The sequence below is a fragment of the Protobothrops mucrosquamatus genome, unplaced genomic scaffold, assembly GCF_001527695.2.
Source record: "Protobothrops mucrosquamatus isolate PMUCROS unplaced genomic scaffold, P.Mucros_1.0 scaffold470, whole genome shotgun sequence".
NCBI classification, from domain to species: Eukaryota; Metazoa; Chordata; class Lepidosauria; order Squamata; family Viperidae; genus Protobothrops; species Protobothrops mucrosquamatus.
Window position 1 is genome coordinate 424,678 of NW_015386791.1, and position 12,432 is coordinate 437,109.

At 40.0% G+C, this 12,432-nt stretch overlaps 1 protein-coding gene across 1 annotated transcript in view; it reads left to right on the forward strand.

Moving 5' to 3' along the window:
- Positions 1-6,520: 6,520 nt before the first annotated feature.
- The window catches only part of GMPS (guanine monophosphate synthase), a 41,950-nt gene continuing 36,038 nt past the window's right edge, over positions 6,521-12,432 (forward strand). Inside the window, exon 1 of the mRNA XM_015816620.1 lies at positions 6,521-6,578. Within this exon, the coding sequence (XP_015672106.1) occupies positions 6,552-6,578 (27 nt within the window). The 5' untranslated portion in view covers positions 6,521-6,551. The remainder of the gene's footprint in view (positions 6,579-12,432) is intronic.

Here is a 12,432-nt window from a genome sequence, read left to right on the forward strand (position 1 = left end):
AGCATTTGACAATATACTAAAGAAAAGAAGATGAGGAAGAAGAGACAACAAACAACCCAAATCCTACTATTCTGCCCATACTATTGAGTCCTTCCCTCCCTCCCTCCCTTTATTCCTTCCTTCCTTTACAAATAAGCAGGCCTTGGCTAGCTGTCTAGCACAGGTCAACCTCTCTTCTCTGCATTTTGGCCTTAGAATTGTCTCTGAAGAAACTGCTTGATTCTGTACCAGTAATCCTCAACTTACAACTGGTTGCTTAACAACTGGTCAAAACTATAAGGGACCATCCAAGGCTTTTTATGACCTGGATTCAAAGTTCTGAGAGCTGCTCCCCACTGGGTCACATTGTATTTTGGGCACTAAGCAACAGGACCACCGTTTCCACACCCTGCAGTCAAATGACTGCTTTCTTTCTTTTTCTTTCTTTTCTTTCTTTTTCTTCCTTCCTTCCTTTCTCTTTTTAATTTTTTTATGCCACCCATCTCTCCTGTAAGGTGACTCTGGGCAGCTTACAGGTTATAAACCAAGTAGAAAAATTATTAGAATATTAAAACATTAATACTACACAGATTAATATTTTAAAAACTATTTTAAAATTCTGAGACCAGAACTAAGAGACAAGATGGGATGGAGATGAGGTCTTCTTACCCATCAATTACTTCCAGCAGTGAATGCCTCCCTCAGAGCTCCAGGCCAACCTGCAAAGCCAAGTTTTAATATCCTTCCAGAAAGCTAAAAGGGTGGGAGCAGTTCTTACCTCCAGTATAGCCACAGGATGGGGCCACAGCAGAAAAGACTCTTCTTGAATCTACTTGCTGGAATTCCTTAGCAGAAGGGATCTGTAGCAGGCCTCTTCCACAAGCAAAAGTGGGGGCAGGCTAGTCCCTTTGGGGAGATAACAGCTCCTCAAATACTCTGGATCCATGCCATATAAGGTGTCAACAGTGCAACGATCTTGGCTGGGAGGGGTGGTTTTAAGATTGTTTTAAGATTAGACTAAACAATAATTTGTCCCATGGGAACCAAGGTCATAGCTGCATGACTTTTGGTGGGCTGAGCCTTCCATTAGAAAGCACGCCAAAGTATTCTATTGGGGAACTTGGATAATTACATAGTGCTGGGGTGGGAAGTTCAACTTTGTAGCATTGTAACACTTGGGAGGAAACTCCAGACTTGGTTTCACTTTTGACTGTGCTTATACTTAGTCAATAAACATGTTCTTTAAGGAAACCTCTTGCCTTGGAGTTCTGCTTTTACTGGTCTCATCTATTGGAACCATGACATTAGGCTTTAAAGGTAACAGCCAACTTCTTGAATTGGATCGGGAAGCAACTGGTAATCAATGCAGCTCGCACAGTAGTGGTGTTATAGATTCAGCCCTAGGCTCCAAGGACTGTGTGCACCACTAGATTCTGTACCAGCTACAGCTTCTGAATACTCTTCAAGAGTATTTTTTCTCACATAGAGTGTGTTGCGGTAATCCAGCCAAGGGCATGAGTGACCATGCACAGGGCCTCATGATCCATATAAGGGTACAACTAGTGCACAGCACAAAGTTTCACAAAGGTCTCCTAGCCACAACTGCCACTTGCTCTTTGAACAGGAGTTGTCAGTCCAAAAGGACCATCAAGTTGACACGGGATCTGTCTGGGGTAGTGCAACTCCATCCAGCGTTAACAATGATAAAAAAACTGGATCTTGAGGTCCTTTGCACCCACAGCTACTCCATCTTGCCTGGGTATAGCTGAAGTTTGTTGTTGCCCATTCAGACCCCTACAGCCTCCAGGCACTGAGAAAAAGCAACCACAGCACGTGGTACAAAATGCAGCAGCTCACCCACTCTACATATATAAAGTCTACATATATAATGTATATAATACCATAGTTTCTAGTTTCCAAATGTAATTTGAAATGGCTTTAGTTTCTAAAGCCATACATGGTTTGGTGCCCAGATACTGTATACGCATCTACTGCTTCAAGTAGATGGTACCTGTCTGATCTATACATTCTGTGTGAAGATGCTGAGTGTCATCTGTATGCACCTTTGGATGGGTGGGAGAACAAGAAAGTGTTTCTTGGTTATGGCCCCAACCCTTTGAAAAGGTTTTCCTAGACAGATCTCATAATATTCTCTCTCCCCACATTTAAGAAGGCAATGAAAAACAGTGCTGTTTAAGAGATCTTTAATATTTGATATTGTTCGTTATTTTAGGGAATCTGTAATAATAATAACAGGTTGCTATAGTTGTTTATTTATTTATTTATTTATTATTCGAATTTATATCCCGCCCTTCTCCTTGCGGACTCAGGGCGGCTGACAATCAATTAAAAACACCAATAACAATCACAAAGTTAAAATTAATTAAAATGAAATATTTAAATTTGTCTGATTAAAATATGATTAAAAACCCCTCTAAAAACCCCTCTTAAAAATTATCCTAGGCCNTGGAACAGCCATGTCTTGAGGGCGCGGCGGAAGGAAGGGAGATCAGGGATCACCCTGATCTCTGGGGGCAGCTCATTCCAGAGGGTGGGAGCTCCCACAGAGATATTGCCATAAACCCCAGGACTTATTTGAGAATGTGGCAGAATAATAGTAAAGTAGGAAAAAACATAGTTACACCAAAGATTGAATCAGATTTGGCTATGAAGCAATGAAAGCAGCAGCAACATGGCCATTGACAAAAAAGGATGTAGGAAAAGGCCCAGGAGTTAAATGTTATAGCGGAGAGAATTGTTCGCATGAATACATTCTTAAATGTAATTATCTAAGGTCTTTATGTCTGCTAGAGAAAGTAGAGCTGTACGGAGTTCTTAATAATAACAGAGGAAAAACTTTGTCAATGAAAACTGAGTTACAACTTTTCTGAATGATGTTCCAGTCTAGATCTGAAAAGTTGGAATAAGGCATGTGCTACCCTGAGAAAATTCTGGAACAGGAAGGGCTTTTTCCAGATCATGGAATTCAGCCTTTATAGCAAATTGTAATTTTGGTGACTGCAGCTGGAAACATGTTTTTCCTTTCCTAAGCTCAGTGAACTTTGAAAAAGTAGAATTACTCAAAGAAACAATCATACAACCTTGAACTTCACCCTTGTTAATTTGCCAAGTTAATCAAAACTGAATCAAATTTGTTAAACATTTGCTGAAGTCAAAGCTATTGAATGATTTTTACGTACTTTTGAATGGTTTTACATCAGCTGAAAATATGACTATACAGATATATTCCTACCTTAAAGTGAAAGCTACACAATTACCTGTACCTACAATTGATTTTCAGTCATGGTCTATTGTGACAAGGAAGAGGAGATATAGTTGTGAACATCTTCTGGGGCAGCCAATTCTTAAATCACAATGTTGCTTCCAGCCTGATTCCCAAATAGGAAAAACAGCTTTTTCTAAGGGAAGCTGCTAGAAAAAGAATTTGGAAAATGTGGTTCCAACCTGATGTTCAACCTGATTGTATTTTTATGACACAGGGAACCAGTGAACTATGATTTACTTAACTGAACACATAATAAATCTATCATCACTTTAACAAACATGCATTCAGAAAGTGGGAGCAATATTCCATTGATTGTCTGATTCTTGACTTTTAAGCTTATTCTAGCTTCATCCTTTATATCAATAATTTTTTTCTTTTATCTTTTTTTTGCATTCAGCTAAAGGAAGGAATAGGCTTTAGGCACATGCTACTGTGCCTGTATAAGTATATTAATTATTGGAAAACTTGGTAGATCTTGATCTCAGGTTCAGGTACTCCAGTAATGATAAATATATAAAATCTATTATTCCTTCAGCAAAATGTGGAAGTTGAAAGTGGGGATGAATTGCCACAAAAGTCAACTCTCAGACTGAACATGTAGAGAATTGTGAAAGAAGTGAATACAGTTTGGTTGTATTAGCAGACTACGATGAACTTTGCCACACACCTACCTGTTGCATGTGCAGATTGTTCCCTCCTGGAGGACATATTGTCCTGTTTACTTACCAAAGTGATCATCTAATAATTGAAAAATCCATTTTCCATATTTGGCTGGCAAACTGGAACCATGTTGGCACAGTGGGAAGTTGTCTCTTCAATCTGCAGGTGGATCTCAAGGGTAATGTATAAATAGCTATGTTACTTTTGATGAACATGGCTATTTGATGTGAGGCACAGGGTAATCAGAGGAGCTGTTAGTGACTCTCCATGATGTATAAAGGAAACTTTGCTAGCACCCCTGTAAGAATACCTGAGGATCCATCAACCTAAAAAAAACAAAAACAAAAACAATGATGCCATGGAATTATACTATCTGTTATGTACTGTACTGATACAATAAACTAGCTAAACTCATTTCAGCCTGTGTGAAACAAATCCTGGTGCCATATCCAACTTTACTAATAAAAATGTAGCATTTCTGTGAAGTTCATTAATCATTTCTTCCTACACAATACTGCTCTTAGACTTATGAAGTTACTTTTTGTTGTTTTTTCTTCCCCAGAACAGAACATTTCAACCAGCGTCCTTCCTTGACACCCCCCCAAGATTCTGAAGTAGTACAATCCATTATGCCATATCAGATCTTTGTCACTTTACCTTTGAAAGCCACAGTCAAACTGTTGATCCTAAGGCACATCATCAGAGAGAAGGCCAGGTTGCCCTTATGCTAGTACCAAAAACATGGTTTCTTTTTTCTTATTTAAATGGATAGCATCTAAGGTAATATATTTTTTATAACATAAAACCAATGTTGTTTAATCAAGGAGGGGAAATGCTGCCTGGAATACTGAATATTGAATTTATTGGGTGAGATCCCAGTTTTCATATGTTTCCCATTAACAATGTTGATTTCAAATAATTTGAAGTTCTGTTTATCAGACTGACTTAAGGATTAGTTCTTGAAACTCATGTAGAGACATCTACAGGATCCAAAACTTTTATCCAAACAGTAAAAGCAGAGTAATGCCACTATACCATAAGTGCTGCACTTTTTGTAGGTATGTGTGATGTCACAACACTTCACTTACATCTATTTCAAGATAAATATGTCCAAATAAAGCCCATCCTCTACTTTTCCACTGAAGGGAAGTCCAAAGATTGGAAAAACTGGAAAGATAATGGGAGACAACAAATTATGCTGGCCACTCAAAAATAGGTAAAGGCCTTTGAGTTCGGCAATGGAGAAGGGTCTATTTCTTTTTGATGCAGGTGACCTATTTTATTTATTTTATGGCATTTGGGAGCAGGTCACAGTGAAGTGAACCTTGCAACGAGATGGGTAGCAAATACATTTTTTTAATTTATTAAATAAATGTATGTAACGGCATTGCATGAGTGGGATGGAAATTTTGAAATACATTTTTTTTAATTTATTAAATAAATGTATGTAACAGCATTCATGAGTGGGATGGAAATTTTGAAGTGCACATTTTTAAATATTATTTTCTGTTATGATTACATACTGTTTTCTTTATGTTCAATAATTTACAAACCAGTTTTGTTTCCTGCTTTTAAAATAGCAAACACTAGAGTCATAGCTTAGTTACAAATTTCAGAAGGGATTTGATCAGTTTCCTGAAACCGATTCGGTGACATTGACCAGTACTGTAGCTGTCTCACTTTGGCCTATCCTACTGCTTGGCTGAAGAGGAAAAAACTGTAATAAGAATTTTTGAGATTATCTCCGTAAATCAGGAGAAGAAAGGAGTTTAAACTCATAACTGTTTCTTTTGCATTAGTTTCTATACTAGGACCAACTTCCACTGTAAGGGAAACTTCTATCTTAAGAGAACAAAATAATTGAATTGGAGAGATAAAACACCTGATCCTGACAAAAAGAGAGATGTGAGAAGATGGGGGGTTATATTTTTCACAGGCATTCACTTCTCCTCATGGTTACTCAAAAAAAAAAGTACCCCGTTATTTAATTGAGTGCAGAATATTGCAGCCAGTGGGAAAGAAGCAAGATTTCTTGTTGCAAGTCCCAGTCTCTTGACAGTTCCAACCACGGGTACTCGTTATTTTTTCAGGCCCGTTTTACTGATTCCCTTTTGGAAACGGGATAGGGAGTTAGGAGAGCGCCGGATATTGCTTCTTCACCCCGCGGCTGCTCCTTCCAAGGTCTTCCTTGAAAGAACAAAACAAAATGTTTAATCTGCTCCTCCTCCTCCTTTCGCCTTTCCCGCTGAAAAAGACTTCCAGGAAGCAGCGTTTTATGTATTCATTTCCCTCCTCCTCCTCTGGCGCCTCGGTCGGTCGTCAGTAGGCGGGCTAGGCGCGCGGCCGCTTGCCGCTCTCTCTCGCTCGCACGCCCGGTCGGCCCCGAAGAAGGCGGGTCGCGGGGACCCGGCTCCTCCTCGCGGGAGGCGCGTCTTCGCGGGGCGGGCGGCGGGATTAGCTCATCTCGGCGGCGGAGACAGAACCTCAGCGGCGTTAGCGGTTCTTCAGCGGGCAGCTTCGACTCTCGCCCTCCTGGGTTCGGCGCAGACGGAGGGGCGCGGAGAGCTCGCTCGTCCTTCTCGTCCGCCCCCCCCCCCCCGTCTGGTGTTTGTCTCCAGCCGGCTCTATGGCTCTGTGCAATGGAGAAGCCAAGGTCAGTGCCGCGCCGGCGGAAGGGACGGCGAGATGAGAGGGGGGAAGGCGGGCGAGAGTGGCGGGGGGGGGGGAGGCGAGAGAAGCCAGCCTCGCAGCGAAGCGCGCGGTGCCTTCCCTGGCCTGCCACCTTCCTCCGGGAGCTTTGTGCGTGGGAGAAGAGGCGGGAGCCGGTGGCAAGGGCAGACCTGCCTCCCCCCCCCTCTCTCCCGGCCCCCCTCCTCGGGCTTCGTCTGCAACAGCAGCAGGCTTTCCTTTCGCGCGTCCCCCCCCCCTCGTTCCCCATTCCCAGCGGCGGCATTTCCTTTTGGCCCTTGTCTCCCCCCTTCCTCCTCGGCGGGAGGAGGCTTCATGCCGGGCACATGGGAAAGAGGGCGGAGGGATGAGGAAGGAGAGGCACGCAGAAGGGTGACTGGCACTTGCTCTCCCCACCCCCACCCCCCCAACCCCGGGCACCGGGGAGAAAGCGCCCGGCCTCGAAGTCTGCCGCTCGGCGGTGGTCCCTTCCTCTTCGGGCACATTTCCCGCTGCTGCTACCGCGGTCCCGCGTGGCTTGAGGCTGCTCCCGACACGCCTGGCAGCCTCGTGGCCCTTCTCGCCTTTTGCGCGTGGCTGGAGAGAAAGAGGAAAGGGCGAGAGGGGGTGGCGCGGAGAGTGAGGAAATGGGGCGATTGGTCTCACTTTCGAGTCGTTGCTACTACCGTACTTCAATCCCCAACTGGGTGTTACGGGTTCCCCGCCCCCGCCCGCCTGCCTTTTTAGAGCCTTATTTTCCCCCTCAACTAAAGTTATAAGTTAGTTCATACTCGTGTCGTCCATAAACTAGTAAATTCTTTGTCAAAGAATGCTGTATGAAGTTCTCGGGGGTTTGGGGCAAATCAAAAGAGCAAGGGCGCCTATCAGTTTTCCTCACACCTCTTAAACTTTGTTTATTGAGGTAATAAAGGGATCGCCTTGGACTCTCCCCATGCACACACATACATTAAGATTAAATGCATACTTGTCTCTGAAGCTTAGTTTTCTTAGTTCAACGTTTTCAAGGTTCTCACCTTGAACAAGAAAATGTGTTGGTTGGAATTGGATATCTTTAGTGTCTCAGTGGCTTTGTTTTGATGTAGCTTAATGATTGATGCATTTTCCTAAAATAAAGTAAACTCAAAATGTGTTTGTTCCTGTCAATGAAAAGAAAAACTTTTGAACAGTTGGATTTTAACAGTTACAGTATATCACAGATCTCTCTATCTCCCAAGACACTGCCATTTCCAGTTTCCAAAATCTGTTATTTCTGAGCACCCTTTCTGCCAGCCAAATGCAGGTGTGTTTTGCACAGATTCAGAAGCACCTCATAAGAACTTTTTTTTTATTAGAAAATAGCTGGGGTGGGGTAGCTAACATAATAACAGGAATGGCATAGTTAACTTGATTCAAAACTCTTGTGTTAATGAGATTTAATTTAGTCACAAAAGCACTAGAATGAATGAGGGTGGGTAAAATAGCAAGTTACATCTTTTTTTATGCATCTTACTTAGAATGAATTCTGAGACTCCTGTGTTCTTTGGGGGTGTATTTTTGAAGTTAAATATTTTTTTCTGGCTCTTGATATAAATAATATTTGCAACTAGAGTTAGATGTTTCCCTCTAAACCCTACCATTATAAATGTTCTTTTGCTACATACAGACTGCAGGTAGTCCTGGATTTACACTGAAAAAAGTGACTTATGACCGCTTTTCAGAGTTACGACCTTTGCATCATCCACACGATCATGTGATCAAAATTCAGATGCTTGGCAACTGGTTCCTATTTATGACCATTGCAATGTCCCAGGATCACATGATCACTTTTTACAGTCAATGGGGTACCCAGATTCACTTAACAACCAGATTAGTAACTTATCAACTGCAGTAATTCACTTAACAATTGTGGCAAGACAGGTCATAAAATGGGGCAAAACTCACTTAACAGATGTCTCACTTAACAATAGAAATTTTGGGCTCAATTGTGGTCATAAGTCGAGGACTACCTGTAGTGGATTTTAAATTGTAACTGGGAATATGGCTATGTCAAAAAGAGTCATTCTGCTAGTGTTAAGAGCAATGTCTCTTTGCAAATTTCTTATGGAGCTGATGACATAAATATTTTATATGTATATTCTTGGCTCTTTATGGAAAACAAACTTGATGTAAGAATTTCAGATGATGGCAAGAATAATTCTCAAGCCACAACATTGGTATTGAGATCTGCTGTAGGAGGAAGACACTTGCCTTACTTGGTGTCACCTACTCCTTTTAAATACCTTATTTATTTAAGCACCTTGCCAGTATTATAGGGTTCTGTATTCACCACAGAATTTCACTTAATTCTAGGATGGTCATTTTACAAATAGAAAAGAGAAGCTTTGTAGTAGTTTAGCTTCTCTGATCTTAAATGTGCATCTTAAATGATTAAATGTTTTTGTGTCTACACAAACAGACACATCTTTTGGGTAGTATTAGGCAATTGCTTTGTTCTCTTACCACTTTCCAGGAGTCTTTTCTTCAAAGACACTTTCCCAAATACTGTATTTGTCAATATCATTCCAATATATAAGTTTTCTGGAGGATGGTAAAACAAACAAATAAAAATAAGGTACATTTTCTTTGCTTTCTTTGATTCCATGCAGGTAACACATATAGTAAAAAAAATAATAATGAAGCGAATTCTGAGTAATTCAGTTCTTAGTAAGTTGCTTTTATTGACCTGTTTTATTGATGAATTCCTATATTCTTCTAGGTATACTCCCTACTTCTATTATAAGGGAACTTTGAATTACTCACTTTTGGTCCATATCTTGAGGTTAATTCTGGCTCTATGCTTTACTCTTTTTGAGGGGGAGTAGTGTCTTTCCTGTTTTTTTGCAGAAAGTTTTTCTAGACCACAAAGTTATTTTTTAGTTTAAGTACACATTAGGTTACTTGTAGCCTGATCTTTAGGAAACTTAGATGGTCCTGAGTAAATGCATTATTTATTACATTTATTCCATAACTTTCAGATCAACTCTCTGTGGTATAACCAAACAATAATGTACAGTATAATCAAAAATAAAATATCAAAATAGCAGTTGAATATGTCAGAGGATAAAAACCATGCTTCTGACCCACAATTGTAGCTAATATTGTTAGATTTTAAATGCCCTGCAGAACAGATCCATCTCCAAGCCCTTCCTGAAGGAAAGAATCATTATATCAATTTAATAAATAAAGGCTTGAGAATAGATACTTCCTAAACTCTGCAAAGGAAGCGTTTCTGTAAGGTGAGGACCACCATGGAAAAATGCTGGCTCTAAACCCTCAACTGTTTCATCTCACCCTGTAAGTTGAGGCAACCCTAATTATCCCCATCTGATTGAGTGTATTGATTCTGTCTGGAAGAGGCAGTCTGAAGGTATCTTCAAGTCAGGCCTTGTAAGGCTTTAAAAGTTAAAAGCAGCACCCTTCTAGTTTACCAGATGTAGATTAATTTAGCATCCACAACACTGCTGTTATATGCTTGTAGTGGCTATTGTCAGCCTGTGAACTGTTTCACTATGCACCAATTTTCAAAGGCAGCCCCATATAAAGTTCATTGCAGTGGTCCATTCTGATACAGTAGTGACAAGAGCATTGAAATTAGATGCCTTGAGTACTTAACCTCTGTATAGAAATGCAAGTTTCCTTTCTCCAACTTTCTGAAAATATGAATACATTCTAATATTTTAAATGCATTTGCAAGATGCATACCTCTGGTGTGATAGTGATAACCCACAACCTAACAAAACAATAGAAGGGACCTTGGAGGTCTGCTATCCATGACCCTGAGATTTAAGAGTCTCATGCTCATTAAGAATCCCAGTCTCAGGCTGGTATTTTCTAAACATTTCACAGTAAAAAAGAAAGAAAAAGAAACATTCTCTAACCCACCTGATTTACTTAAGTTAGTAAGAATGTAAGATGGTTTGTCATCTTCACCCATTCATAGTTCTCAGTGAAAGAGTCACTGAAAATGTTAAGCTAAAATGTGGTTTGTTTGAACTCAAATATTGTCATTAGTAAATCAAGGTTTATGGCTTAGTTTGTGGATTCTACCTACTTGTGATTTGTTCAAAAACTAAGTTCTAACGTCATTATTATATGGTGAGTGGTCTGATTATCTAATGCTTTTTGGCTTGCTGTGGTAATGGTTTAGTTTTCTCCAAAATGTCAACTTTTTTCTTCTCTTATAGCCAAGGACTAGTATCACATACCATATTAAGTCAGAAGCAAAAAAAAACAACCCCTCATAATGTGATTTAGTGCAATTTATGAACCCAGACAATTGTACCTTATTCTCCAAACAAGTGGAGGAGTTGAATGTTTAGCTGATGTATGCATATAGATGAAAACAACTACTCCTAGTCCCCCCCCCCTTTTTGGTTAGGGAAGTTCAATTATCCTTGACCAGTTGTTGCCTATGGGGATTTGTTATCGGATTCTTTGAGGGAAGGATTTCAGCTTCCTTGTGTTGATTAAGGTGTTATTCACATATTTTTCTTTGATGATAAAGTACTTCCCTGTGACTTTCTCTGTCAGTTCTATGTTCTAAGTATTTGTTACAAAGCAGCCCTTATCAAGTAGAAGGCTTGACAACTGACAGCTTTCCCGGTGTGATAATGCACTGTTGTCATTGTGTAGCAGGATGTATAAGAAACATTCAATACTGATGAGATGAAATAGTCTTGTGGACTTACTCTGTGAAGTGGGAATGTAGGAGATGGTCTTTGGGGAAAACAAAGAGAACTCTAGTATTGGTATTCTTCAGTCCATGTTCTGATGTGTACCATAGGTGTCTGGTATAAGCCATGGTATCTCTCATGTCATCACTTGCCCTTTATGGATGCCCCTGGTACATGCTCTTAAGTTTTCAAGGGAGAGAGCATAGGGGAAAAACAGAACACTGGACTGAGCAGGAACGATCATATAGTTTCTTAAGGCATATGGAGCAGACTTCTGTTATTGCCAGGGATCTGCTTGCCTAGCTCATCCATTCTGAATTCCACACTGTAGACATTTCTGAGCATATTGTAGTAGGAGGATGACAGGTCTCTGGCTGACATTTAAAAGAAAAGTTCCATATCTACTGGGGCACTCTACTTCATGACTTTTATACTCAGAGACATTGTCCCCACTGCTGCTGAAATGACATTTAAATTCACTTGAAATATCTACTTTTCAGTAAATAGAGTAGGAAGATAAACCGGCAGTGGAAACATTGCAAAGTCAAGGCTGTTTCAGCTCTAGTATGTGTTGGTTGGTTTGTTTGCTATCTTTCCCACTACTTGCTTTGAATTCCTGGCTCACATCTGTTCTTTCTTAGTGCAGCTGTGTGTCAGCAGCATTTGCTAAACCAGTCCTATGTTCTGAGAATTTTGGCACCAAAGCAAAGAATTTAGACTTGCATAAGACACGGCCATATAACCCCTTTACTTACTTACTTACTTACTTACTTACTTACTTACTTACTTACTTACTTATTTATTCAATAAATAAATAAATATTTATGTCCTACATAGTTCTTTATATATATAAATGTATAAATATATTTCCTATATAGTTCTTTAAATCTGTTAACAAAGTTATATAAGTCATTATATATGACTTAAAAATTCATGTAATTAGTTTATTTGGTTGATCAGTCATGGAAAACATCAGATTTGTCGTGAATGAAATGATTTCTTTCAGTGCAGACTCTTGTGATTTAAATTAAGCACACAAGCTATCTACTTTGATAGCTTGAAAGTAGATAAAAAGGACTTCTTTTAATTTCATTTCTTTCTTGACTACCATAAGGATCTTTAATAATC